Here is a 23,916-nt window from a genome sequence, read left to right as displayed (position 1 = left end):
CATCAAAATTCAATTTCTAAGGAATTTTTTGAAAATATATATTTACTATTGGGTATTTTTGTTATGTTTTTAAATTATTTAAAGGTATTTATTTCGATAGTAAAATTCGAGTGTATTTTTGTCAGCGTTTGAATAATTCGGGGACATTTTTGGTTGTTAACCCTAAAAATTTTTATCATATTTAAAAATGGTAAATTCATTCTCCACTTAAAAAAAAAAAAAAGATGTCACCCAAAATAAACTTAAAATAAAATCATACTACTCATTTTGTACAAACTTTATACATGCATGTGTTGTTTAAAAATCAATACAATTTTTTTTAGTTGTTTTCAAATCTTAAATGATGATTGTTTTTTCCCTTCCCTCTTTGTAGTAAAAATTAATCTATGATAATTTAGTCAAATATAGTAAATTATTTAGTAATTTTTGCCTATTAATTTTACATAAAGACAACTATACAAAAGGGTTGCTAAATTCCAAGTTTCATTGTATGAAATTATTTTCTTCTATGAAATGAATAGGGCACGGCCTCTTCCATTCACAATAAGGTGCCTAATTTAATTTGTGTTTTGTTGCCTTGCATGCCATCAATATTCGACTAAGTTTTTATGTTGGCCGTCAAAAACTTAACACAACTCTTCTTCTTTATCCAAGCTTAGAACCGGCTATGTAACGCAAGTGTAACATAGGCGTACGATAGGGTATCAAGATAGGTCTTATGAAAGGTTTTATAGAAAAGAAGAGAGTAAGGATAGCATATATTCGAGCAATTAAAGACATGTATGATGGGGTTACAACTAGTGTGAAGACTCAAAGTGGTATGACAGAAAAATTTCCTATTGGTATAGGATTACATTAGGAATCATCCTCAAGTCCATACATTTTCATATTAGTCTTGGAAGTACTCACAAAGAATATCAAAGAGCTTGTGTCATGGTACATATTTTTTGCTGATGATATCGTCCTTATGGGAGAATCAAGGAAAGACCTAAATAAGAAGTTGGTACATATTTTTTGCGCATAAGCCCTAGCAGGACGGAATATATAGAATGTAAGTTCGGCCTATGAAGGAAAAACCCTAATATAGAGGTGAAGATTGGAGAAAACATCTTACGAAAAGTTAAGAGTTTTAAGTATCTTGGGTACATGGATAATGGAGAGATTGAGCAGGTTGGTCAAAATGACAGAGTGCGTCTGGTTTAATATATGTGACAAAAAAGTGTCTTTAAAACTTAAAGGACAAATATAATTAATTCGCAATCTTTGAAGGACCAATTTGATTGAAAAAATATTTCAGCGATGAATTTGAAGAATATCTTATCTTTCATGAACTAATTTGACTATTAACCCCACTTTTAAATATGTGATGCTTTAGGGCTAATGATTTTTGTATTTTTATTTCTGATAGCTGATACGAATTGAAAGTTGAGGAAGCTTTCAAATGTTGCACGACCAGATTTAATCATGTATAGAACTATAGGTAATTACTGCATTAGGCGCTCATGATAATTCTTTATTGGATTGCTGGATGTAAATATTATCTTCTTCTCAGAGAAATACAGATAACAAAACTCTGTATTGTGAGATAAAACCAAGGAAATTTTCCAAAGAAAGTGGCATATACAAGCTTCATTATTATCTCAATGTGGGAGTTAGAAACTCAAGAGAAGGTAAAAAGCTTCAGGAACAAAATAAACAAGTCTCAGAACTTACAAGCACTGACCACATATTCTACAGAAGAAAATGGTCACCCAAAAGATTAAATTAATGAAACATTCTGGCAGTTTTACCACAGAGCTCAGACTGCAAACCACACCTCCAAATTGAAGAACTTTTGAGTGAAGAATCTCCAGTTACAATTTCAGTTCAATATCACTAGATTTTACCATCCGATCACTTGATGAAAACAAGTTGCTGATGAAAAAATCTGCTGAGGTGAAAATAGCACCTCCTCTCAAGTTTTCTTCTATTTGCCCAACTGCTTGTGTCCACTCAAGTAAATCCCTATAGTTAGGTTAGTAGACTGTTGTAAAGAACCTGTTTGATAAATACAAAAGAATATGAAAAATTTAATAATTGGAAGTACAGCACAACCAATCTTCCTTTGTATCATCTCATCTTCAAAGAGACAAAATCAGTTTGACGAAACTTGACAAAGAAATAACAATATTGCAGTGAAAATTAAAGCTGACATAAACAAATAAAGAAAAACCTAATTCCATAAACAATAATCTTGTTTTATCTTTGTCATTATTAACCAAATTATATCACTTTGCTGTTAATTATAGTGGCAAAATCTACTGTCCAAGGTGGCAAGGCTCTTGTATCTCAGAATATGTGGCCATGCAAAGCAGAAAAGCAAACATCAGACCCAATGTTGAAAACTAACAAATTTGAATATAAATATACAAATGTTATAAATATATAAAATTGTTAAAGGTCCATGCTCAATGGTATTGTAACAAAAAGTACATTATACAGATTTCAAAAACAGTTAAAGAACCAAATTTAAGTTGCTATATACAACTTAGTTCAACATAAACATCAAACAGTGGCAAAGGCCATTTTGTCATGAAGTGCATATAACTAATTCCTTCTCAAATCAAGTTTTCGTAACTTTTTCCTTTTTTCCAAATAAAACAGCAAAATAAATTCTAAAGTATAATGGAGTAATCATACCAACCTGCAGCTAAAAATAGAAACCACCTCCTCTGATTCCTAACATACAACTCCAGTTTACTGCCTCGAACAAACTCAGGATTATTAATTCCTACACATATGGTGAAATCCCAGCCATCTGCATCCTTTTACCTCTGAGCGACAAGGGATCTGCAAAGACGGTCAAAACAGTAAATTTGATTCATCCATTTGTTTAATACATTTAAAGAAATTTTTATGAAAAAAATATGAATTTTAAGTATCGTAAATAGCAATGAGTTCTTCTCAGATTAACAAAGGATATTTCTTAAGTATAACTACAAACAGGGGAATCATAAATGAAAGAAGATAATACAACACTTTTTTTTTAAGGAAAACGAAATTTATGCATGTATGGATTTAATTGTAGTTGCATGAGAAACATGAAATTAGAGAATGACCTACCAGTTCTCTCTAGAAACACTTCTCTGGTACCAACTTGAATGGAAGGGATGTGGGAAATTTTGGGCCAAATTTGTTGATGCTTGTTCTTGCAGTGTTCTCCCAGCAAATGACAGTAGTCAATTTGAAGTAGCAAGAGAGAGGAAGGAAGCTTTTCTCCTGCCATATTCTTCAGCTTATTACACCCTTCAATGTGTAATTGTTGGAGGGAGGTGAGGCTGAGAAGCTGGTTGCACTCTAATGTCTCCAAATCACCAAACCGACTGATCTTCAAAGTGGTAAGAGAGGGAAGGTGAGGCAGCGAACCGGCCTCAGGGAATGACTTCACATTCTCACTGCCAAAACCATCAATGATAAGATGAGTGAGGGTGTCCAAGTTTCCCATCGACGATAGACTCCTCCATTGTTTCTCAATAACAAGCTGTTTCAGGTTAGGCGGCAAACCAACCTCTGGCAACCTACAAATTTCCCGGCAGCCCTCTATCTCGAGAGACTGTAAACTTGGGAGAAGAGTATTCATATCAAGTGGCAATGCCTCCAACTTGGTGCAGAAGCTGACCTCAAGACGAGTCAAGTTGGGTGCAGCCAGTCCTTTTCCTGTGAATGACACAAATTTGCGGCATTTAAAGATGGTGAGACGTTGAAGAGCAGCATGTGATGGCTCTGACAGTGAAACTGATTTCAGATTCTTGCACTCGATCATAGTGAGAGTCTTAAGATTGGGGAAGTCATCCAATGACAATGAGGTCAGTGAATCACAGCTTCCATCTATGTATAGCTCTACTAAACTGTATTTCTGCTGTTGCTGAGGGAATTCCAGCTTGCTACATCCCCATATTTTCAGAGTTTGCAAAGATTTGAGTACACAACTGTCCCGGAAGAGTACATCAAGCGACCAACCTGAGATATAGATATCTTTGAGGCAACTTAGATGGTTGACACTCATTGCCTGAAGTACAAACTTCAGCATAGATTCACATCCCTTGATTGATACCATAGCCTCCCTAAGTGACATCTCAGACTCTCCTTCATAATCCGTATGTATATTTAGTCTGCGAACTTTTGAAACATCCCACAAAGAAGAAATGATTCTCAAGAATACCCGATCAAGGATATCTACCGTTAACACCGGACAATCTCTTATCTGAAGCTTCCTGAGTTGAGGAAAAGTTTCCGAGTCAGGTAAGTGCCACGCCTCCCAACATGGCATGTTATTGAACTCCAAAATCTCCAATGAGGGAAACGGTGCAAGAAGCGAAGAACGATGATCGCCTTCATTCTTGTAAAACTCCATGCCAATACTCCTCAGCTGATGAAAACCTTGAATGCGGAGGGACTTAAGAGATGGCAGCTGTCCAAGTGAAGGCAACATGCAACAATTCTTACAAGACTCCAGAGATACATGAGCCATGTTTTGGTAAGAACAATGCCCCATCCAATTTGGAAATATTGTACCCTTGTATCCCTTGATTTGCAACACTTCCAAGCCATGGTGCGGTTGCAAGCTGTCAAGTATATCTCTTTCAGTTTGTGTGCTTGAAACCATATAATCACCTGAAGACCATTCCAACCGTAAGTTGTCAATGTGCTTCTTATCTATTATCCTTGCACTCCTTGCTTCTTTCACATCAACGACATTCTCCAATTTTTTAATATGACAGAATTCATAAAGATTTAATAGCTCTAATTCCTGGATTCCATTATCTTTATGCTTGCCCACGATAAAGTAGCTTAATGTGTGCAGGTGTTGCAATTTGCTCATTCCTCTTGGCATTTCTTTCAAAGGAGTACCCAGAATATTGAGATGTTGCAAATTCACAAGTTTATGCATGCCATTGGGTAACATAGTCAAACTAGAACAACCTACCAGCTTCAATGTTTGTAGATTGTACAAGTCACACAATGATTCAGGCAGTGTCCTAATACATGTCCTAGAAAGATCCAAGTAACGCAAATAGGTTAATTTACCTATTTGACGAGGCAATACATCAAGTGCTTTGAACGATAGAAGTGACAAAACTCTCAAATATTTGAGCTTCAATATTGGAGTACATGTTACATCATCAATGTTATCTGACTTTGAAACGACATTAGTTGACAAAAATGTCCTCAAAGATTCAACTTTACTGATGGAACTAAAATTTTTTGAGACTAGATGATTCGGACTTTTACAAGACAAATGACGAGTTCGAGTATACACATTCACTGCATCACCAAGCTCTTCAAATCTACCATAGAAGTCTCCAGCAAGGAACAATGCTAAATCATGTAAAAGGTCATGCATCACAAACCACTCAGAAGCATAGCGATCATGTCTTTTGAAAAATAACCTAGAAGCTAGTTCATCAAAACATTTTCTACCAACTTCTAATAAAATCTCTCCTCTATTTGGTGGCCTTAAAAGATCTTCGGCCATCCATAGCAAAATTAGTTCAGTTTTATGAAAACAATGATCTTTGGGATACAATGAACAATAAACAAAACAACGTTTTAAATGTGCGGGAAGATGAAAGTAACTGATTAATAATGCTGGAATAATTTTACTGTTTTTCACAGAAAATTCCCAAATATCACTTACTAATACAGCTTCCCATTCCTTAACATCATGTTTTGTTCGCAACAAGCTTCCAAGTGTCTCTGCAGCTAATGGCAACCCCTTACACTTCTTGACTATCTTTCTACCGATTTCTTCTAGTTTTGGATGCCCATTTGATTCTGGAAAACAAACATTGTTTGCAAACACTGACCAACAACAATCCTCAGACAACTCACTGAGAATGTAAGGGGGACAAGTTTGGACTACAGAGGCAACCTCTTTGACACGAGTTGTTACAAGAATTGTACTTCCCTTTATCCCATATTGAAAGGGGGTTCTAAATTTCTTCCAGACATCACCATCATCACTCCAAACATCATCTAACACAATAAAGAACTTCTTTTCAAACAATTTTTCCTTCAGTTCAAGTTGAAGTGAATTGAAATCCTCTGTATTACCAGCAGTTTGACCTATAATATTCTTTGTAACCTGAATGACATTAAAGTCTTCAGAGACACAAACCCATTTTTTGACTTGAAACCCCTCCATCAACTTTTCATTATTGTACAGCCATTGTGCTAAAGTTGTTTTGCCAACCCCACCTATGCCCACAATGGGAATCACAGACAACTGATGTTCTCTGTTATCATTTAATATCTTGATGATTTCCTGTTGGTCCTTTTCCCTGCCAAGGATATTACCTTCCACCAGAGATGTGGATGGAATTCTCCATGACAAAAAGTCCCTATAGGAACTCTTTTCAAGACCAAGCAAATCTTTTTGTTTTACAAGAAATTCTATTCTTCTAACCACCCCTTCCATCTTATCTACAATCTTCCTGTCCCGGTCGAGGAAGCTAATAGGCCAGAAAGAACGTACCTCCTTTCGAGTGGCGGCTTTGGTGAGGACAGCGTCCAGCAAGTCATCAGCCACATAAACGGCATCCCTCAGACTGTTAAGCCACTCCCTCACAGAAGGGTTGTCCAATTGCTTGAACTCAGCATCACCAACAAGAGCTTCAGCAGCAAGCAGAGAAATCTTCAGTCTTTCAACTAATTCAGGACCAAGCTTCTTGCCCAAGATCAAGTTGACTGCATCCGTTGTAATGAACCTGTCAAAGACAACGTTAATGAAGCCAGAGAGCAAAGCTCCCCCAACAAGTGCACCAGCCATGATATGATCTTAGCAACAGCAAAGTGAATGGCTTTTCAGACAAAGGTAAGAGAACAATGGTGTCAAGGCAGTGAACTCTATTGAGTTGCAAGCTGGCTTTGATGTAATAATTCTTCTTTGGAGTCCACGGACACTAGTCTTTGTGAAAATTAATTAATTATATAAAAGTGGCTAAATAAGCAAGCAACATCATGTTGCAGCACATGCATGTACGAAAATAATGGTAATAACATATAAAAACTATAGGAACATGTAGCTGCACATGAATCATGGTAACAATATAAGGTTAAACAATATTGTGCTAATAGACAATGTTTTACATCTTCACGTGGTACCTGTCTTCCGGATTCTTTTTAAAAATAAATTCTACGTATTGATGTCTTATGCTGGGTTTATTTTGAACCGACAATTTTTTTTTTGTTTTTAATGATCAGAGAGATGCAATAAAATTGCAACTTGAGGAACGTTTCAACGGTTGCCAAAACTAATAATATAGTTTTCTATTTTTTTTATTGGACACCTATGCTTCCTATTCAAATCTATTTATCTTTTTATTATTACTACTAGTATCTATTTATCTATTTATAATATATTAGAAGAAAAACTAACAATTCTAAATCCATCTTTAGATATTTGATATTTCTCTATTTTGTCACTAGAAATTTTTTTTCTTAGATAGCATAATCTTCTATCTTTGTATTATGTTATAAGATTCTTATTATTATATTTTTATCCTCTTGTAATTTTTTATCTTTACATTATGCTATAGAATTCATTTTTTAGTCACATGTTGTCTAAATATTTATTTCTCTTTAAATTACTCTATGTATTCAACCTTAATGTTATTTCTCTTCAATAGGTTTGAGTTATAAGATGCATTTCATTCAACTATTTCTTCTCATTCATCTTTGAAAATTTTATATTTAGCCTTACCTTTTCATATTTTTACTCTGAGTAAACATCCAATCCGGCTCTAATCCATTTTTACAAAAGACAAGACAAACACCCCTTGTCCAATAAAAAGGAACACTTTAACCCTCAACTTTTTCTTTTGAGGACAATACAACTCCTCTATTAAAAAATTCGTTAAATAGTAGCGAAAATTAGTTTTATGGGATTTTATTTGTAATTTGTGGAGATTTTAAACTCCCACAAACTATTAATAAGTTTATTTTTGAAAGAATCTTTCACTGGTGGTGGTTAAATAGAGAAAAACCATTGCAGTATTAAGACCTTTTAAAGGGGAAAAATAGCACAATAAGATAATATTAATGTTGATGATATTTGTATTGGTGATAATGACAGTAGAAGAGATAATGATGGTGATAAAATATGGTTACACAATAGAAATAGTAGAGGTAGAAGTGATAATGATGAGGACAAAATTATTTTATAGAAGTAATATTTATAATACTTTTGTTGCCTTGCATGCCTACCATGATAACAGGAATCTCAGCTTTTTCTTTTCTTATCTATATTCTTGGTATCTTGATGATGACGAGGACAATGATTGTTGCAACAACGGATAATGAAAATGCAAATCACGAAACAAGCCGGACTTGCCACTATTTTAGAAGAGAAGGAGGAGGAAGAAGAAAGAAATTGAGTCTCCATCAAAAGTTATTGAAAATCTAAAACCATTGAAGATTTAAGAGAAGAAGATGGAAAATAAGGATCACATTTTTCAAATTCGGTATCTTGAATGATCAAACCATGCATGCAATTGTTGAGATTATAACTTTAAATTAATATTCCTTAATTTAATTTCTAATTCTTTCTGTTTATTTGTCACATTTATATCTTGCAACTGTGAGTGAAGAATCTTGTGAGTGAAGAATCTCCAGCTAAAGATTCAGCTCAATAAAATTAAAAACAAGTTCCTATTGGAAAAATGTGCAAAATCACCACTAATACATTAACAGAAGGAAAAAAAAAGTATATTATTTTTGTCAAAGTTAAAACTTAACTCTATCAATATCTAAAAATAAAAAAAAAAAAAACTTGGGTACAGATATCTTAGCTTCATATTATGGTATGCCAGGTTCAAAAGATTCATTGAAGGTCTGAAGCAGCTAGTTATCGTTTAGCTCACTAATGATATCACGTAAACTGCCATACGAGAAATTAATATCAGTTAATTATGAGTTATGACAAAAAAAAAATGGAAGTCAAGAAAACAAGTTCATCAGAGACCCTACACTCGATGGTTCATGCTTTTGCAATAGAACCATTAAACGAACTTTATCTTGGTCCTGTAGTTGATTTTTGTATCTGAAAGAAAGAAATATAAAATAAGTGCATCACTAATGAATGATAATTACAACTTGGAACAGAAAAGAGTGAATCAGTGACCTGTGCACGAATGCAAGAAGTGTTCGGTGCCATAACACAGAAAATTTTCTAGTTTCAGTGAGAAATCTCATAAAGTGATCCATTAATGCATTAACAGCAGGATTAGGATCAGGATCAGGCAGATCAGGTTCTTTCTCCAACAAAATCTTTATGAAATGGCTGTAGTTATTATCACAATTAGTTTCCATCAAATATAACATAAGAGCAAACTGCATTTTAAACTATGCCACATCGTTTGAGTATGTATGTAGTATGTAAATTCATAGTAGACAATTATTAAATTATTAACTGTGCTTTATAATATCAGAAATGTTTGGTAACCAGAATAAATTAGCCAAAAATAGACAGAATTTGTCTTATTTAATATTTTTTAATAATTATTTATTAATTGTTGCAAAAATTATTGAATGCTAAATAAGACAAGTTTTGACTATTTTTTTTGTCTTCCTAACATTACCATTACAATATATATTGTCACCTTCTCAGCTTTGTACATATTATACTTTAATAGAAAAAAAAAAAAGAAATACCTTATAGTGCCAGAATGTTCCATATTTGCCAGCTTCGATAACGCAAAGCTGTAAACAAATTGACAAGTTTGAGCGAACCCAATATTGCCATTAATACATTTATTCAACCATTCTAGGTATATACTAAAATTAGCTACTAATATAAAATACATATTATAACACAAAATACAAGTAAAACAATATATTTATTTATACACAATTATATTTTAACTAATTTTGGTATACACATAATAATTTTTATATTTATATTCAAAGAGTGCCTCAGCTAACATAGTTGTGAACAAGTGGAAGAACTTGTTTGTTTAGTCCTAATTTCTTAGATTAGATAAACACATATATATAAAAGATGCACTTGTCATTTAGAAAATTGGGTATTTTCATGAAGATATCTATGATATTATGAATCCTAAGATGATTTAACATGTTCGGCTGAACATATTTGACTAAACTATCTAGTGTGTTTGAATTACAGTTTACAAACGGGAGTTTGCATAAAATTGATTTTGTAAATTTGATTTTAATGAAAAGCAAAGTTTGTGTCAAAGTGATTTATGTTTCACAATCTTTATATCAAAATGGATTATAGTAAAATAGATGTTGTTTGGATTATACTACTCAAAATCACTTTTAGATGAAAAATTACTAAAAAGACCTCAATTTAAATAATTTTTTATATTATCCTATCATTTTACTTTAGATATTTGAATAAATCTTATTAATTCTTTTTGTAATAAAATTAATATTTACTTACTAAATTAAAGTAACATATAAAAGTTGACAAAATATATTTTAATACATAAAACACTAAAGAGAGTACTATACATTTTATAATGTCAAACAAAAAAAATGTTTTATAATTTTTTAGTACCATTAGTACTATTTAATTTAGTATCATTTTGAACTATAAATTTTTATTATTCATGACTCTTTTGTTACTTATAATTAGTATATAATAAAAACGAAAATAAAGTACAGTATGATTGTATGAAGTACAATAAAAACGAAAAAAACGAAAAAAATTTCATACAAATATAGTATATAATAATTACAACCAACAACATATATCATATAAACAAAAAAATTACAACAAGAAGTAAATAAAATCCATATGAATAAAACAAAATAAAAAAATAAAAAATTTTATACACAACATAAATATAATACAATTTATATAAACAAAAAATAATAAAAATATCATAAAAATTAATAAAAATAAGAATTTATATTAACAATAGTCGTCATATGAATAAAAAAATACAATAAAAATATAACATCAAAGCACTAAAAAAATAACATCAGAATACAAAAAATAATATAAAAAAATATTTATCATATAAATAAAAAAATAAAAATCAAAATATAAAAGAGAGTACTAAAAGTAATAAAAAAAATTAAAGTATTTACCTTTACACAAAGATCTACGGTAAAAGTTATATGATTACTTGCATCCTTTTTATAGAAAAAAGTGAAGGGTAGAATTGGTAGAAAAGGAATAAATTTTTTACCTAATTTTTCAATGGTAAACGTGATCGTAGAAGCAAGAATTTTTAGCTTTACATAAATTGTACGTTAAGAGGTAAAAGTTGGGTTCAGAGTTTCAAAAAAGTTGTCAAACATAAAAATAGAACGTTAAAAACACTCAAACAGGCTTCTCTTTTCTCCAATGTGAACCCCAAACACACCCGGTTCATAAAGTAGTCAGCATTTAAGAATTAAAGAATTAATTGAAATCAAATAATGTTTTACACTGCACCAAAGTGTATACCATCAATCTAAAAATTAATTGAACAACAGAACCTAGTAAAATAAACATGAACAAATATAATGTATGAAAATTAAGGGTCAAAATAGGTGACTATATATATACCGAGTTTAATTTTAATGCACTAACCGCCAAAACGTTTTACACATTCGTATAATTACAACCGTTTTTTTGGATTATCATTCACATGGTAGTTATTTTTGCTAATATGACCTTATGTAATTGGATGCACGTGTAAAACAGTTTTACACTGACAATGTATCAAAATTAAATTCTGTATATACCTCAGAGAGTGGAAACACAATTCCATCGAAGAATGCTTGAGGTATGAGTGATGCCCTTCCGAGTGATCGAAATAAAAGATAATGCAGTTCTTAATTTTTGCTGATATAATCTCTCACTCCTGGAAGCAACACAAGCTTGTAGAAGCTTTGTGCCTTTGTAGTGGACGATAAAATCCATGTGGTTTCATACACAGCATTTAGTGACCAATTCTGAGGTTGATTTTTCGTAAAGTACATGAACAAGAACAAGAACAAAAATCAAATTTCCAAAACAAGAGAAAACAAAGAAAAAGGACAAGTGGATGCAGCTTAATATTTACCCTAAGCCATTGTAGTCTTGCTTCCTCACCACTTTAATCACTCAATTTCTACAGAAATAAACCCAGAATACTCAATTTCTAGTTAATTTTGTAAAGAATTTTCGAGAGTTTATTTTTAATCATGTTAAAATCCAATCTAATCCAATTCAAAATTCAATCAGATCACAATATTTAATTTAAATTTAAATTTTAAAACTGATTTTATCTCATCTAACTCACGTAACAAACTATTATAAAGTTAGCATAAACAATATTTATTGCAACAAAATTGGAAGCTGATTTTTTCTGATTTAAACATATTTTCAACAAATCAAATAAATTAATTTAAATTTAATTTTTAAAATTGATTTTATCTCATGCAAAACAAAACAAAATTAATCTTTTATCTTTTGGTTTTTTGGTCATGAATTCGATATTCTAAATCTTGTGTGCCAACAGTATATAACTCAACCAAGCCTTGAATTACCTTTTCATTCTTGTAAGAGTTCCACAAGTATTCTATCATCTTTTCTTCCTCGTAATTCCCATATGATGCCTCTGACCTAGCAAAGACAACATCCCTACAGTGTTTGAGATATGATGCCAGGTCTTTTGAATACTCTGTCAATAAATATTGGGTGTTAGCTACTCTTTTTCTTTGAACTGTTGCCAACTAGAATATAAGCTCATGCAACATTGGATCAAAAAAAGGAATGATGTAAGTAAATAAAAAGCACCTTGGGTATTGGCAAGATCACTATATATTGTTTGAAGGTGTTGGAGAAGTCCTGAAGTGTCTAATTCATGTTCCTGTTGTTTCAATTTGTCTCGGAACCTTCTTCACCAGAATTAGGTCTATCACATGGGGAAAAAGCAGTACCCTTCTCACCATTGTCTTTGGTATTACCTTTGTTGGACAAACTTTTCTCCCACTCTCCTGAATGGTTTATGTTATACAACATTCTTATTGCTACAATCAAAACTGACATCACACAAACATGAATAGGTGGCTTAAAATGTTTTTCTGATAAGGATAACCACAAATCTAGAGGCATGGCCCATTCATATATGCGGCATACATGAGGAAGAATCTTTTCAGAAGGAAGAGATAATCTCTGAAGATAGCGATGTACTATTCCAAAGAAATTCACAGGAGGCAACTCCAAGCCTATGAACTGCGCAATTGATGCAGCAAATGTTTCTAGCTTCAGTACCATAAGAACTCGTTGAGGCATTAACATCACACCTGAACTAATAGGACATGCACTTGATGGGCGTCCAAGACACCTTTCAATTTCAACAAATGCAGAAATATATGGAATCTTCCCTTCCAGTGTCCCCTTGATTAAGTCAGATGGCAGAACAGGTTTTATTCCCTTGCAACATGACATGCCAGAAAAGAAACAGCAAGAGTACAGGATGGTGGAATTCTTTTCTTTAAGGCCCTGAACCATATCATCACGGCACGCTGGCCATATAAATTATGGGGTTCCTCTCTGTATTTAGCCCGTGTCTTATGATCTTCAGGTTCTTCTGAAACCAAGGGAGAAATAGAAATAAAAATTTGGTGAATTACAAGACACAAATGACACCTGGAAAATAAAGAGAAAGAACTTCTGAAACCAAGGGAGAAATAGAAATAAAAATTTGGTGAATTACAAGACACAGATGACACCTGGAAAATAAAGAGAAGGAAAAGTATCTTCTGTGCACTGGAAATGAGAAGCTATCCTAAACACTAAGTGTATAACATCATCAAGCCAATCCTTCTGTCCTATTGTTAAGATAACGATAATGAAAAATCAACACAGAAAATAGAAATCATGTTCAATCTTGAGCCTGTATATAGAAATGGATTAGCACATTCAGAACTAGACCACACAGCAAAAGACCCTGCGGAGTTTGTAACTTCGTGAACATATACGCAAAATCAGGAGACATTAAAATGGCAAACAGCCAACCACCTATGGTGCACAAGTACTGCTACCTTAAACTTCTTAAATTTGTGACTAATTCATTTTATCAAATTGTGGAATTCAAAATTGAATGTGAAGAAATAAAAAATTTGATGCAATTCAACAAAAAGGGGGTAAACATGCAAAATAGAAGCTAAGGTTGATAGTGTTAGGACCTTCTTCGTGCTGCATTTCTGAGTCATGGATAACTTTATCAGCCCAATCATCATTGAAGACACCAGTTCCGAACACAAACCGCAACCAAATGGGCGACATCAACCCACAAATCAAAGGAGTAACCTTGAACTCCTTAAACAACGCCTCGCACTGAAGCTGAACCATAATCTGCAACCCTAACACGTACCTCATCCTAACTTCATTCTGCTAATCCTCAAAGCTCGGAACATTAGTGCCAGCCACATCAGCAAAATCCTCTGGAGCAGAGTGAATATTGCCGAAAAGTGGAGCATAATTCTCCTCCTTTCTCTTCACCTTGCTGGCATTGTTCCGAGGAGGGGTTTGGTCGTCATCGTCCTCCAAGCTGAGGTTGCAGAGAAGGACCGACTGTGAGTCATACTGGGAGATTGGCTCTGCTTTGATTGCGACTGTGGAGGGCTTGTGGAGCTGCTGACTGGTGAGGTATATGCCGGCGGAAGCACCGCCGCTGTTGAAGAGATCATTGTCATCGACGGCAGTATCGACCACATCCTCAGAGGGGAACCACAGCGGTTGCAATAGAAAAAGCCGTCGTCGCCATCAACAAGGCCGACGTTGCCACAGGCGTGGCAGGTCAACGTGTGGGCATCAATATCAGCCATAACATCAGGAGAAGTGAAGTGAACACCAGCTGTGACTGTGAAGCGCAGGCACCAAAGTGGGTGAAGAGTTCAGACTAAGAAGTCATGGATTAATACTATTGTCCATACCTGGAAAAAAAAAATTTATACTTGAAGTTAAAGCTAATTCTAAAAACGAACCACAAAAAAATCTCCAGCAAGAACAACTAGAGAGCAGCAATGAGCAATAAGTCAATAGCAACATAGCAAAAGAATTAATAACATCTAACACAACAGCAATTAAATGGTTAACAAGTTAACAAATTAACAAATTGCAAAAAACAACACAGCAACCAATGGCAATTGGCAAGAACACAGCAACAGCCAAAATCAGAGGATCAAACGCAACAAAGACATCATCTCTAACACCCCCCACCCTTACGCTATCAAATCTAAGCAACACAACACAACATCAACACAAATACCATACCTTTAACAAAACAACAATTCTACCACAACAATAATAGCAATAATGGGGATTTAGAATTCAAATCAAGGTTATTTACCGAAAGAAACAAAAAAAAGATGCATGCTGACGAGCTGCGGTGGCAGGGAGCTGGTGAGCTGGTGGCCGGCGGCAGCAACTCCGAAGGACGACGGCAACGACCTGTGGCAGCCTGGCAGGGAGGTGACGGCGCGCACAAGAGCGTGAACCTTGGTTCGAGCTCGCGGCGCTGTGAGAGCTGAACAGTCGGAGCTTGGATGCACGGACACACCCACACCCAAATTTTAAAAATCTTATAAGGCATGGGACATATATATATATATATATATATATATATATATATATATATAGTATTTTTTAGATAAATTATAATATTATTTTGATATTTTATTAATATTAAAATATAAATTAATTTTTTTATTTATTTTTAATGTTTTATTTTAATTATATCAAATATTTAAAATATGTTTTGTTTTAATAAATAATAATATATATTATATCTAAATTTATTTCAAGAATATATGTTAAGAATAAGATTGGATACGCTGACACATGATACTATTTAGTATTTAGGTGTGTTCAAATGTGTCCGGTGAAAAATTTTTTATTTTTTATTTTTTATTAAGACACATTTTGAACATAGCAAACATGCGTGTCAGATAAGTGTTAGCAAATATCGTGTTCAAAATATGTCCGACACACGAACACGACAACTCAACGAAGTATCCGTAGTTATATTAAAATCATAAACGTAGAAATTATTTATTAAAAAAATAAGATATTGAAGTTTCTGAATTTTCAATGATATTTAAACTCTAATCTCATTTTTAATAATAAAAAATGTTATCATATTTAAAAATGGTAAATTGACTAAATTCATTCTCCACTTAAAAAAAAAAAAAGATGTCACCAAAAATAAACTTAAAATAAAGAGTCATATTACTCATTTTGTACAAACTTTATACATGCATGTGTTGTTTAAAAATCAATACAATTTTTTTTAATTGTTTTTAAATCTTAAATGATGATTGTTTTTTCCCTTCCCTCTTTATAGTAAAAATGAATCTATGATAATTTAGTCAAATATATTAAATTATTCAGTAATTTTTTTTATTAATTTTACATAAAGACAACTATATAAAAGCGTCCCTAAATTCCAAGTTTCTTTGTATGAAATTATTTTCTTCTATGAAAAGAATAGGGCACGGCCTATTCCATTCACAATAAGGTGCCTAATTTAATTTGTGTTTTGTTGCCTTGCATGTACTGAAAATTCGACTAAGTTTTTATTTTGGTTGTCGAAGACCTAACACAACCCTCCTCCTTTATCCGGACTTCGGACCGGCTATATAACGCAAGTATAACATAGGCGTACGATAGGATGCTAAGGAATGTCTTATGGAAGGTTTTAGAAAAGAAGAGAGTAAGGATGGCATATATTCGAGCAATTAAAAACATGTATGATTGGGTTACAACTAGTGTAAAAACTCAAAGTGGTGTGATAGAGAAATTTTCTATTGGTATAGAATTACATTAGGGATCATCCTTAAGTCCATATATTTTCACATTAGTCTTGGAAGAACTCACATAACATATCCAAGAGCTTGTGTCATGGTACATCTTTTTTGCGGATGATATCGTCCTTATGGGAGAGTCAAGGGAAGACCTAAATAAAAAGTTGGATTTATAAAGAAAAGTTTTAGAAGTGTATGGTCTGCGCATAAGCTGTAGCAGGACGGAATATATGGAATATAAGTTCGGCCTGCGAAGAAAAAACCCTAATATAGAGGTGGAGATTGGAGAAAACATCCTACAAAAAATTAAGAGTTTTAAGTATCTTGGGTGCATCATACAGGATAATGGAAAAATTGAGCAGGTTGGTCAAAATGGCAGAGTGCATCTAGTTTTATATGTGACAAAAAAGTACATTTAAAACTTAAAGGTAAATTCTATCGCACTGCTATCAGACCGGCTATGCTTTATAGTACAGAGTGTTGGGCGGTCAAAGGGAAGCACGAACATAAGCTAAGTGTGGCAGAAATGAAGATGTTGAGATTGATGAGGGGTCATATGCGATTGGATAGAATAAGAAATGAAGATATAAGAGAGAGAGAGTTGGAGTAGCACATATTATGGAAAAGATGGTAGAATTGTGTCTCAGGTGGTTTGAATATGTGAGAAAAAGACCAAAAGAGCACCCAGTCAGGAAGATGGATGAGATGGAAGATGGACAAAAAGTGAAAGGCAGAGGAAAACCTAAGAAGACCATTCATTAGGTGATCAAACGAGATCTACATGTAAACGACCTCTCTCTAGACATGATATATGATAGAGTTCAATGATGTCGTTTGATTCAATTGACGTTGTTTTGTTGTTGCCTTGCATGCCTACCATGACAATAGCAATCTCAGCTTTTTTTTCTCAGCAACATCAGCCAATGTCTACAGCATTTTTGATTATATAAAAGTCAGGAGCATGAATCTGCAAATCAGTCATGGTATTATGGTAGTAATAATATAAGGTTAAAATCTGTTGGCAATAGACATTGGCTTTCACGCCTTCACGTGATGATAGCTAGCTCATCTATAAGGTTGCTTTAAAAAATAACTCATTACAGTTTTAAATATGTGATGCTTTGGGACTAATGATTTTTGTATTTTTATTTCTGATAGTTGATACAGAATTGAAAGTTGAGGAAGCTCTCAAATGTTGCACAACCAAATTTAATCATGTATAGAACTTTAGGAAATTACTGCACTAGGCGCTCATGATGATTCTTTTATTGGATTGCTGGATGTAAATATTATCTTCTTCTCAGAGAAATACAGATCACAAAACTCTCTATTGTGAGATAAAAACCAAGAAAATTTTCCAAAGAAAGTGGCATATACAAGCTTCATTATTATCTCAATGTGAGAGTTAAGAACTCAAGAGAAGGTAAAAAGCTTCATTATTATCCGAATCAAAGGAACAAAATAAACAAGTCTCAGAACTTACAAGCACTGACCACATATTCTACAGAAGAAAATGGTCAACCAAAAGATTAAATTAATGAAACTTTTCTGGCAGTTCTACCACAGAGCTCAGACTGCAAACCACACCTCCAAATTGAAGAACTGTGAGTGAAGAATCTCCAGTTAAAATTTCAGTTCAATATCACTAGATTTTACCATCCGATCATTCACTTGATGAAAACAAGTTGCTGATGAAAAAATCTGCTGAGGTGAAAATAGCACCTCCTCTCAAGTTTTCTTCTATTTGCTCAACTGCTTGTGTCCACTCAAGTAAATCCCTATAGTTAGGTTAGTAGACTGTTGTTGTAAAGAACCTGTTTGATAAATACAAAAGAATATGAAAAAATTTAATAATTGGAAGTACAGCACAACCAATCTTCCTTTGTATCATCTCATCTTCAAAGACAAAATCAGTTTGAGGAAACTTGACAAAGAAATAACAATATTTCAGTGAAAATTGAAGCTGACATAAACAAAGAAAAAACTAATTCTATAAACAATAATCTTGTTTTATCTTTGTCATTATTAACCAAATTATATCACTTTGCTGTTAATTATAGTGGCAAAGTCTACTGTCCAAGGTGGCAAGGCTCTTGTATCTCAGAATTTGTGGCCACACAAAGCAGAAACATCAGACCCAATGTTGAAGTTTGTTCATTAACTTCATAGAAACTTGGAACTGGGTGCAGCCAGCCCCACAACTGTTGAAAACTAACCAATTCGAATATAAATATATAAATTTTATAAAAATATAAAATTGTTAACAGTCAATGTTCAATGGTATTGTAACAAAAAGTACATTACACAGATTTCAGAAACAGTTAAAGAAGCAAATTTAAGTTGCTATATACAACTTAGTTCAGCATAAACATCAAACAGTGCAAAGGCCATTTTGTCATGAAGTGCATATAACTAATTCCTTCTCAAATTCAAGCTTTCATAACTTTTTCCTTTTTTCCAAATAAAACAGCAAAGTAAATTCTAAAGTATAATGGAGTAATCATACGAACCTGCAGCTAAAAATAGAAACCACCTCTTCTGATTCCTAACATACAACTCCAGTTTACTGCCTCGAACAAACTCAGGATTATTAATCCCTACACATATGGTGAAATCCTAGCCATCCGCATCCTTTTACCTCTGAGCGAGGAGGGATCTGTAAAGACGGTCAAAACAGTAAATTTGATTCATCCATTTGTTTAATACATTTAAAGAAATTATTATTTCATGGTCTTTCTTATCTTCCTCTTTAAATGTGTTTTTATGAAAAAAATATGAATTTTAAGTATCATAAATAGCAATGAGTTCTTCTCAGATTAACAAAGGATATTTCTTAAGTATAACTACAAACAAGGGAATCATAAATGAAAGAAAATAATACAACACTTTCTTTTAAGAAAAACGAAAGTTATGCATGTATGGATTTAATTGTAGTTGCATGAGAAACATGAAGATTAGAGAATGACCTACCAGTTCTCCTTAGAAACACTTCTTGGGTACCAACTTGAATGGAAGGGATGTGGGAAATTTTGGGCCAAATTTGTTGATGCTTGTTCTTGCAGTGTTCTCCCAGCAAACGACAGGAGTCAATTTGAAGTAGCAAGAGAGAGGAAGGAAGCTTTTCTCCTGCCATATTCTTCAGCTTATTACACCATTGAATGTGTAATTGTTGGAGAGAGGTGAGGCAGAGAAGTTGGTTGCACTCTAATGTCTCCAAATTACTAAACCCACTGATCTTCAAAGTGGTAAGAGAGGGAAGGTGAGGCAGTGAACCGGCCTCAGGGAATGACTTCACATTCTCACTGCCAAAACCATAAATGATAAGATGAGTGAGGGTGTCCAATTTGCGCATCGACCATAGACCCCTCCATTGTTTCCCAATAACAAGCTGTTTCAGGTTAGGCAGCAAACCAACCTTTGGCAACCTACAAAATTCCCAGCAGCCCTCTATCTCGAGAGACTGTAAGCTTGGGAGAAGAGTATTCATGTCACGTGGCAATGCCTCCAACTTGGTGCAGAAGCTGACTTCAAGATGAGTCAAGTTAGGTGCAGCCAGTCCTTTCCCTGTGAATGACACAAATTTGCTGCATTTAAAGATGGTGAGACGTTGAAGAGCAGCATGTGATGGCTCTGACAATGAAACTGATTTCAGATTCTTGCACTCTGATATAGTGAGAGTCTTAAGATTGGGGAAGTCATCCAATGACAATGAGGTCAGTGAATCACAGCTTTGTTCTATGTAAAGCTCTACTAAACTGTATTTCTGCTGTTGCTGGGGGAATTTCAGCTTTCTGCATCTCCATATTGTCAGAGTTTGCAAAGATTTGAGTACACAATTGTCCCGGAAGAGTGCCTGAAGTACAAACTCCAGCATAGATTCACATCCCTGAATTGATACCATATCCTCCCTAAGTGACATCTCAGACTCTCCTCCATAATCTGTACGTATATCTAGTTTGCAAACTTTTGAAACATCCCACAAAGAAGAAATGATTCTCAAGAATACCCGGCCAAGCATATCTCCCTTTAACACCGGACAATCTCTTATTTGAAGCTCCATCAGTCGAGGAAAAGTTTCCGAGTCAGGTAAGTGCCACACCTCCCAACATGGCATGTTATTGAACTCCAAAAACTCCAATGAGGGAAACGGTGCAATATGCGAAGAATGATGATCTCCTTCATTCTTGTAAAACTCCATGCCAATACTCCTCAGCTGATGAAAATCTTGAATGCAGAGGGACTTAAGAGATGGCAGCTGTCCAAGTGAAGGCAACATGCAACAATTCTTGCAAGACTCCAGAGATACATGAGTCATGTTTTGGTAAGAACAATGCCCCATCCAATCTGGAAATATTGTACCCTTGTATCCCTTGATTTGCAACACTTCCAAGCAATGGTGCGGTTGCAAGCTATCGAGTATATCTCTTTCAGTTTGTGTGCTTGAAACCATATAATCACCTGAAGACCATTCCAACAGTAAGTGGTCAATGTGCTTCTTATCTATTATCCTTGCACTCCTTGCTTCTTTCACATCAAGGACATTCTCCAATTTTTGAATCTCAAAGGATCCATGAAGATTTAATAGCTCTAATTCCTGGATTCCATTATCTTTATGCTTGCCCACGATAAAGTTGCTTAATATGTGCAGGTGTTGCAATTTGCTCATTCCTCTAGGCATTTCTTCCAAATGAGTATCCAAAATATTGAGATGTTGCAAATTCACAAGTTTATGCATGCCATTGGGTAACATAGTCAAACTAGAACAACATTCCAGCTTCAATGTTTGTAGATTGTACAAGTCACACAATGATTCTGGCAGTGTCCTGATACATGTCCTAGAGAGATCCAAGTAACGCAAATAGGTTAATTCACCTATTGATTCAGGCAATACATTAAGTCCTTTGAACCATGGAAGTGACAAAACTCTCAAATATTTGAGCTTCAATATTGGAGTACATGTTACATCATCAATGTTATCTGACTCTGAAAATTCATCAATTGACAAAAATGTCCTCAAAGATTCAACTTTACTGATGGAATTAAAATTTTTTGAGACTAGATTCGAACTTTCATAAGACAAATGACGAGTTCGAGTATACACATTCACTGCATCACCAAGCTCTTCAAATCTACCATAGAAGTCTCCAGCAAGGAACAATGCTAAATCATGTAAAAGATCATGCATCCCAAAGCTCTCAGAAACATACTGATCATGTCTTTTGAAAAACAACCTAGAAGCTAGTTCATCAAAACATTTGCTACCAACTTCTAATAAACTCTCTCCTCTATTTGGTGGCCTTAAAAGATCTTCGGCCATCCATAGCAAAATTAGTTCATCTTTACAAAAACGATGATCTTTGGGATACAATGAACAATAAACAAAACAACGTTTTAAATGTGCCGGAAGATGAAAGTAACTGATTAATAATGCTGGAATAATTTTACTGTTTTTCACAGAAAATTCCCAAATATCACTTACTAATACAGCTTCCCATTCCTTAACATCATGTTTTGTTCGCAACAAGCTTCCAAGTGTCTCTGCAGCTAATGGCAACCCCTTACACTTCTTGACTATCTTTCTACCGATTTCTTCTAGTTTTGAATTCCCATTTGATTCTGGAAAACAAACATTGTTTGCGAACACTGACCAACAACAATCCTCAGACAACTCACTGAGAATGTAAGGGGGACAAGTTTGGACTACAGAGGCAACCTCTTTGACACGAGTTGTTACAAGAATTGTACTTCCCTTTACCCCATATTGAAAGGGGGTTCTAAATTTCTTCCAAACATCACCATCATCACTCCAAACATCGTCTAACACAATAAAGAACTTCTTTTCCGACAACTTTTCCTTCAGTTCAAGTTGAAGTGAATTGAAATCATCTGTATTACCAGCAGTTTGACCTATAATATTCTTTGTAACCTGAACGATATTAAAGTCTTCAGAGACACAAACCCATTTTTTGACTTGAAACCCCTCCATCAACTTGTCATTATTGTACAGCCATTGTGCTAAAGTTGTTTTGCCAACCCCACCTATGCCCACAATGGGAATCACAGACAACTGATGCTCTCTGTTATCATTTAGTATCTTGATGATTTCCTGTTGGTCCTTTTCCCTGCCAAGGATATTACCTTCCACCAGAGATGTGGATGGAATTCTCCATGACGAAAAGTTCCTATAGGAACTCTTTTCAAGACCAAGCAAATCTTTTTGTTTTACAAGAAATTCTATTCTTCTAACCACCCCTTCCATCTTATCTACAATCTTCCTATCCCGGTCGAGGAAGCTAACAGGCCAGAAAGAACGTACCTCCTTTCGAGTGGCAGCTTTGGTGAGGACAGCGTCCAGCAAGTCATCAGCCACATAAACAGCATCCCTCAGACTGTTAAGCCACTCCCTCACAGAAGGGTTGTCCAATTGCTTGTACTCGGCATCACCAACCAGAGCTTCAGCAGCAAGCAGAGAAATCTTCAGCCTTTCAACCAAGTCAGGACCAAGCTTCTTGCCCAAGACCAGGTTGACTGCATCCGTTGTAATGAACCTGTCAAAGACAACGTTAATGAAGCCAGAGAGCAAAGCTCCCCCAACAAGTGCACCAGCCATGATATGATCTCAACAACAGCAAAGTGAATGACTTTTCAGACAAAGGTAAGAGAACAATCGTGTCAAGGCAGTGAACTCTATGGAGTTGCAAGCTGGCTTTGATCTAATAATTCTTCTTTGAAGTCCACGGACACTAGTCTTTGTGAAAATTAATTAATTATATAAAAGTGGCTAAATAAGCAAGGAACATCATGTTGCAGCACATGCATGTATGAATATATCATGTCAATATATATTATGTTATGAGATTATTAATAACAACAATAATTATAATAACATATAAAAACTCTAGGAACATGTAGCTGCACATGAATCATGGTAACAATATAAGGTTAAAAAATGTTGAGCCAATAGAAAATGCCTTTATCTTCACGTGGTACCTGTCTTCCAGGTTATTTTTTTATATTGCACTACTAAAACCTTTTAAAGGGAAAAAATAGCATCGAACAAGAAATGAAATAAGATAATATTAATGTTGATGATATTTGTATTGGTGATGATAACAGTAGAGGAGATAATGA

General features: G+C 34.2%; 3 protein-coding genes across 4 annotated transcripts; all 3 read right to left on the bottom strand.

Moving 5' to 3' along the window:
- Window positions 1-1,600: 1,600 nt before the first annotated feature.
- LOC107622248 (putative disease resistance RPP13-like protein 1) lies at window positions 1,601-11,827 on the bottom strand. Of its 2 annotated transcripts, XM_088505022.1 has the most exons (7): window positions 11,737-11,826; window positions 9,691-9,738; window positions 9,161-9,319; window positions 9,007-9,079; window positions 3,103-8,917; window positions 2,684-2,829; window positions 1,601-2,037 (listed from the first exon to the last, which is right to left on the bottom strand). In XM_088505022.1, exons 5-6 carry the CDS (start codon window positions 6,806-6,808, stop codon window positions 2,771-2,773), a joined length of 3,765 nt encoding a protein of 1,254 aa, XP_088361148.1. In that variant the 5' UTR covers window positions 6,809-8,917; window positions 9,007-9,079; window positions 9,161-9,319; window positions 9,691-9,738; window positions 11,737-11,826; the 3' UTR covers window positions 1,601-2,037; window positions 2,684-2,770. The 2 variants fall into 2 exon arrangements, with proteins under 2 accessions (XP_088361148.1, XP_088361149.1); XM_088505023.1 differs by lacking the exon at window positions 9,161-9,319 and having other exon boundaries at window positions 11,737-11,827.
- Window positions 11,828-12,853: 1,026 nt separating this feature from the next.
- LOC148572810 (TATA box-binding protein-associated factor RNA polymerase I subunit B-like) lies at window positions 12,854-14,359 on the bottom strand. Its single transcript, XM_088505533.1, has 3 exons — window positions 14,167-14,359; window positions 13,498-13,568; window positions 12,854-13,411 (listed from the first exon to the last, which is right to left on the bottom strand). The coding sequence occupies exons 1-3, from the start codon at window positions 14,357-14,359 to the stop codon at window positions 12,854-12,856; spliced, it is 822 nt and encodes a 273-aa protein (XP_088361659.1).
- Window positions 14,360-18,138: 3,779 nt separating this feature from the next.
- LOC107622152 (putative disease resistance RPP13-like protein 1) lies at window positions 18,139-23,842 on the bottom strand. Its single transcript, XM_088504540.1, has 3 exons — window positions 19,756-23,842; window positions 19,296-19,441; window positions 18,139-18,599 (listed from the first exon to the last, which is right to left on the bottom strand). The coding sequence occupies exons 1-2, from the start codon at window positions 23,393-23,395 to the stop codon at window positions 19,383-19,385; spliced, it is 3,699 nt and encodes a 1,232-aa protein (XP_088360666.1). The 5' UTR covers window positions 23,396-23,842; the 3' UTR covers window positions 18,139-18,599; window positions 19,296-19,382.
- Between the last annotated feature and the right edge of the window lie 74 nt (window positions 23,843-23,916).

Source organism: Arachis ipaensis, chromosome B2, assembly GCF_059453495.1.
Source record: "Arachis ipaensis isolate K30076 ecotype BB chromosome B2, ASM5945349v1, whole genome shotgun sequence".
NCBI lineage: Eukaryota > Viridiplantae > Streptophyta > Magnoliopsida > Fabales > Fabaceae > Arachis > Arachis ipaensis.
This window is presented reverse-complemented; position numbering and strand designations above follow the sequence as displayed.

Bases quoted from the DNA above. Each gene is read 5' to 3' on its own strand.
- LOC107622152 (XM_088504540.1), bottom strand. From the start codon at position 23,395: ATGGCTGGTGCACTTGTTGGGGGAGCTTTGCTCTCTGGCTTCATTAAC. The intron at 19,442-19,755 runs GTAGGTCATTCT...CCGTCTTTACAG, and splicing joins AGTGTTTCTAAGGAGAACTG to ATCCCTCCTCGCTCAGAGGT.
- LOC148572810 (XM_088505533.1), bottom strand. From the start codon at position 14,359: ATGAGGTACGTGTTAGGGTTGCAGATTATGGTTCAGCTTCAGTGCGAG. The intron at 13,569-14,166 runs GTCCTAACACTA...CCTTGGTTTCAG, and splicing joins AGAAATGCAGCACGAAGAAG to AAGAACCTGAAGATCATAAG. The intron at 13,412-13,497 runs GTGATGATATGG...TCATGTTGCAAG, and splicing joins ATTTATATGGCCAGCGTGCC to GGAATAAAACCTGTTCTGCC.
- LOC107622248 (XM_088505023.1), bottom strand. From the start codon at position 6,808: ATGGCTGGTGCACTTGTTGGGGGAGCTTTGCTCTCTGGCTTCATTAAC. The intron at 2,830-3,102 runs GTAGGTCATTCT...CCGTCTTTGCAG, and splicing joins AGTGTTTCTAGAGAGAACTG to ATCCCTTGTCGCTCAGAGGT.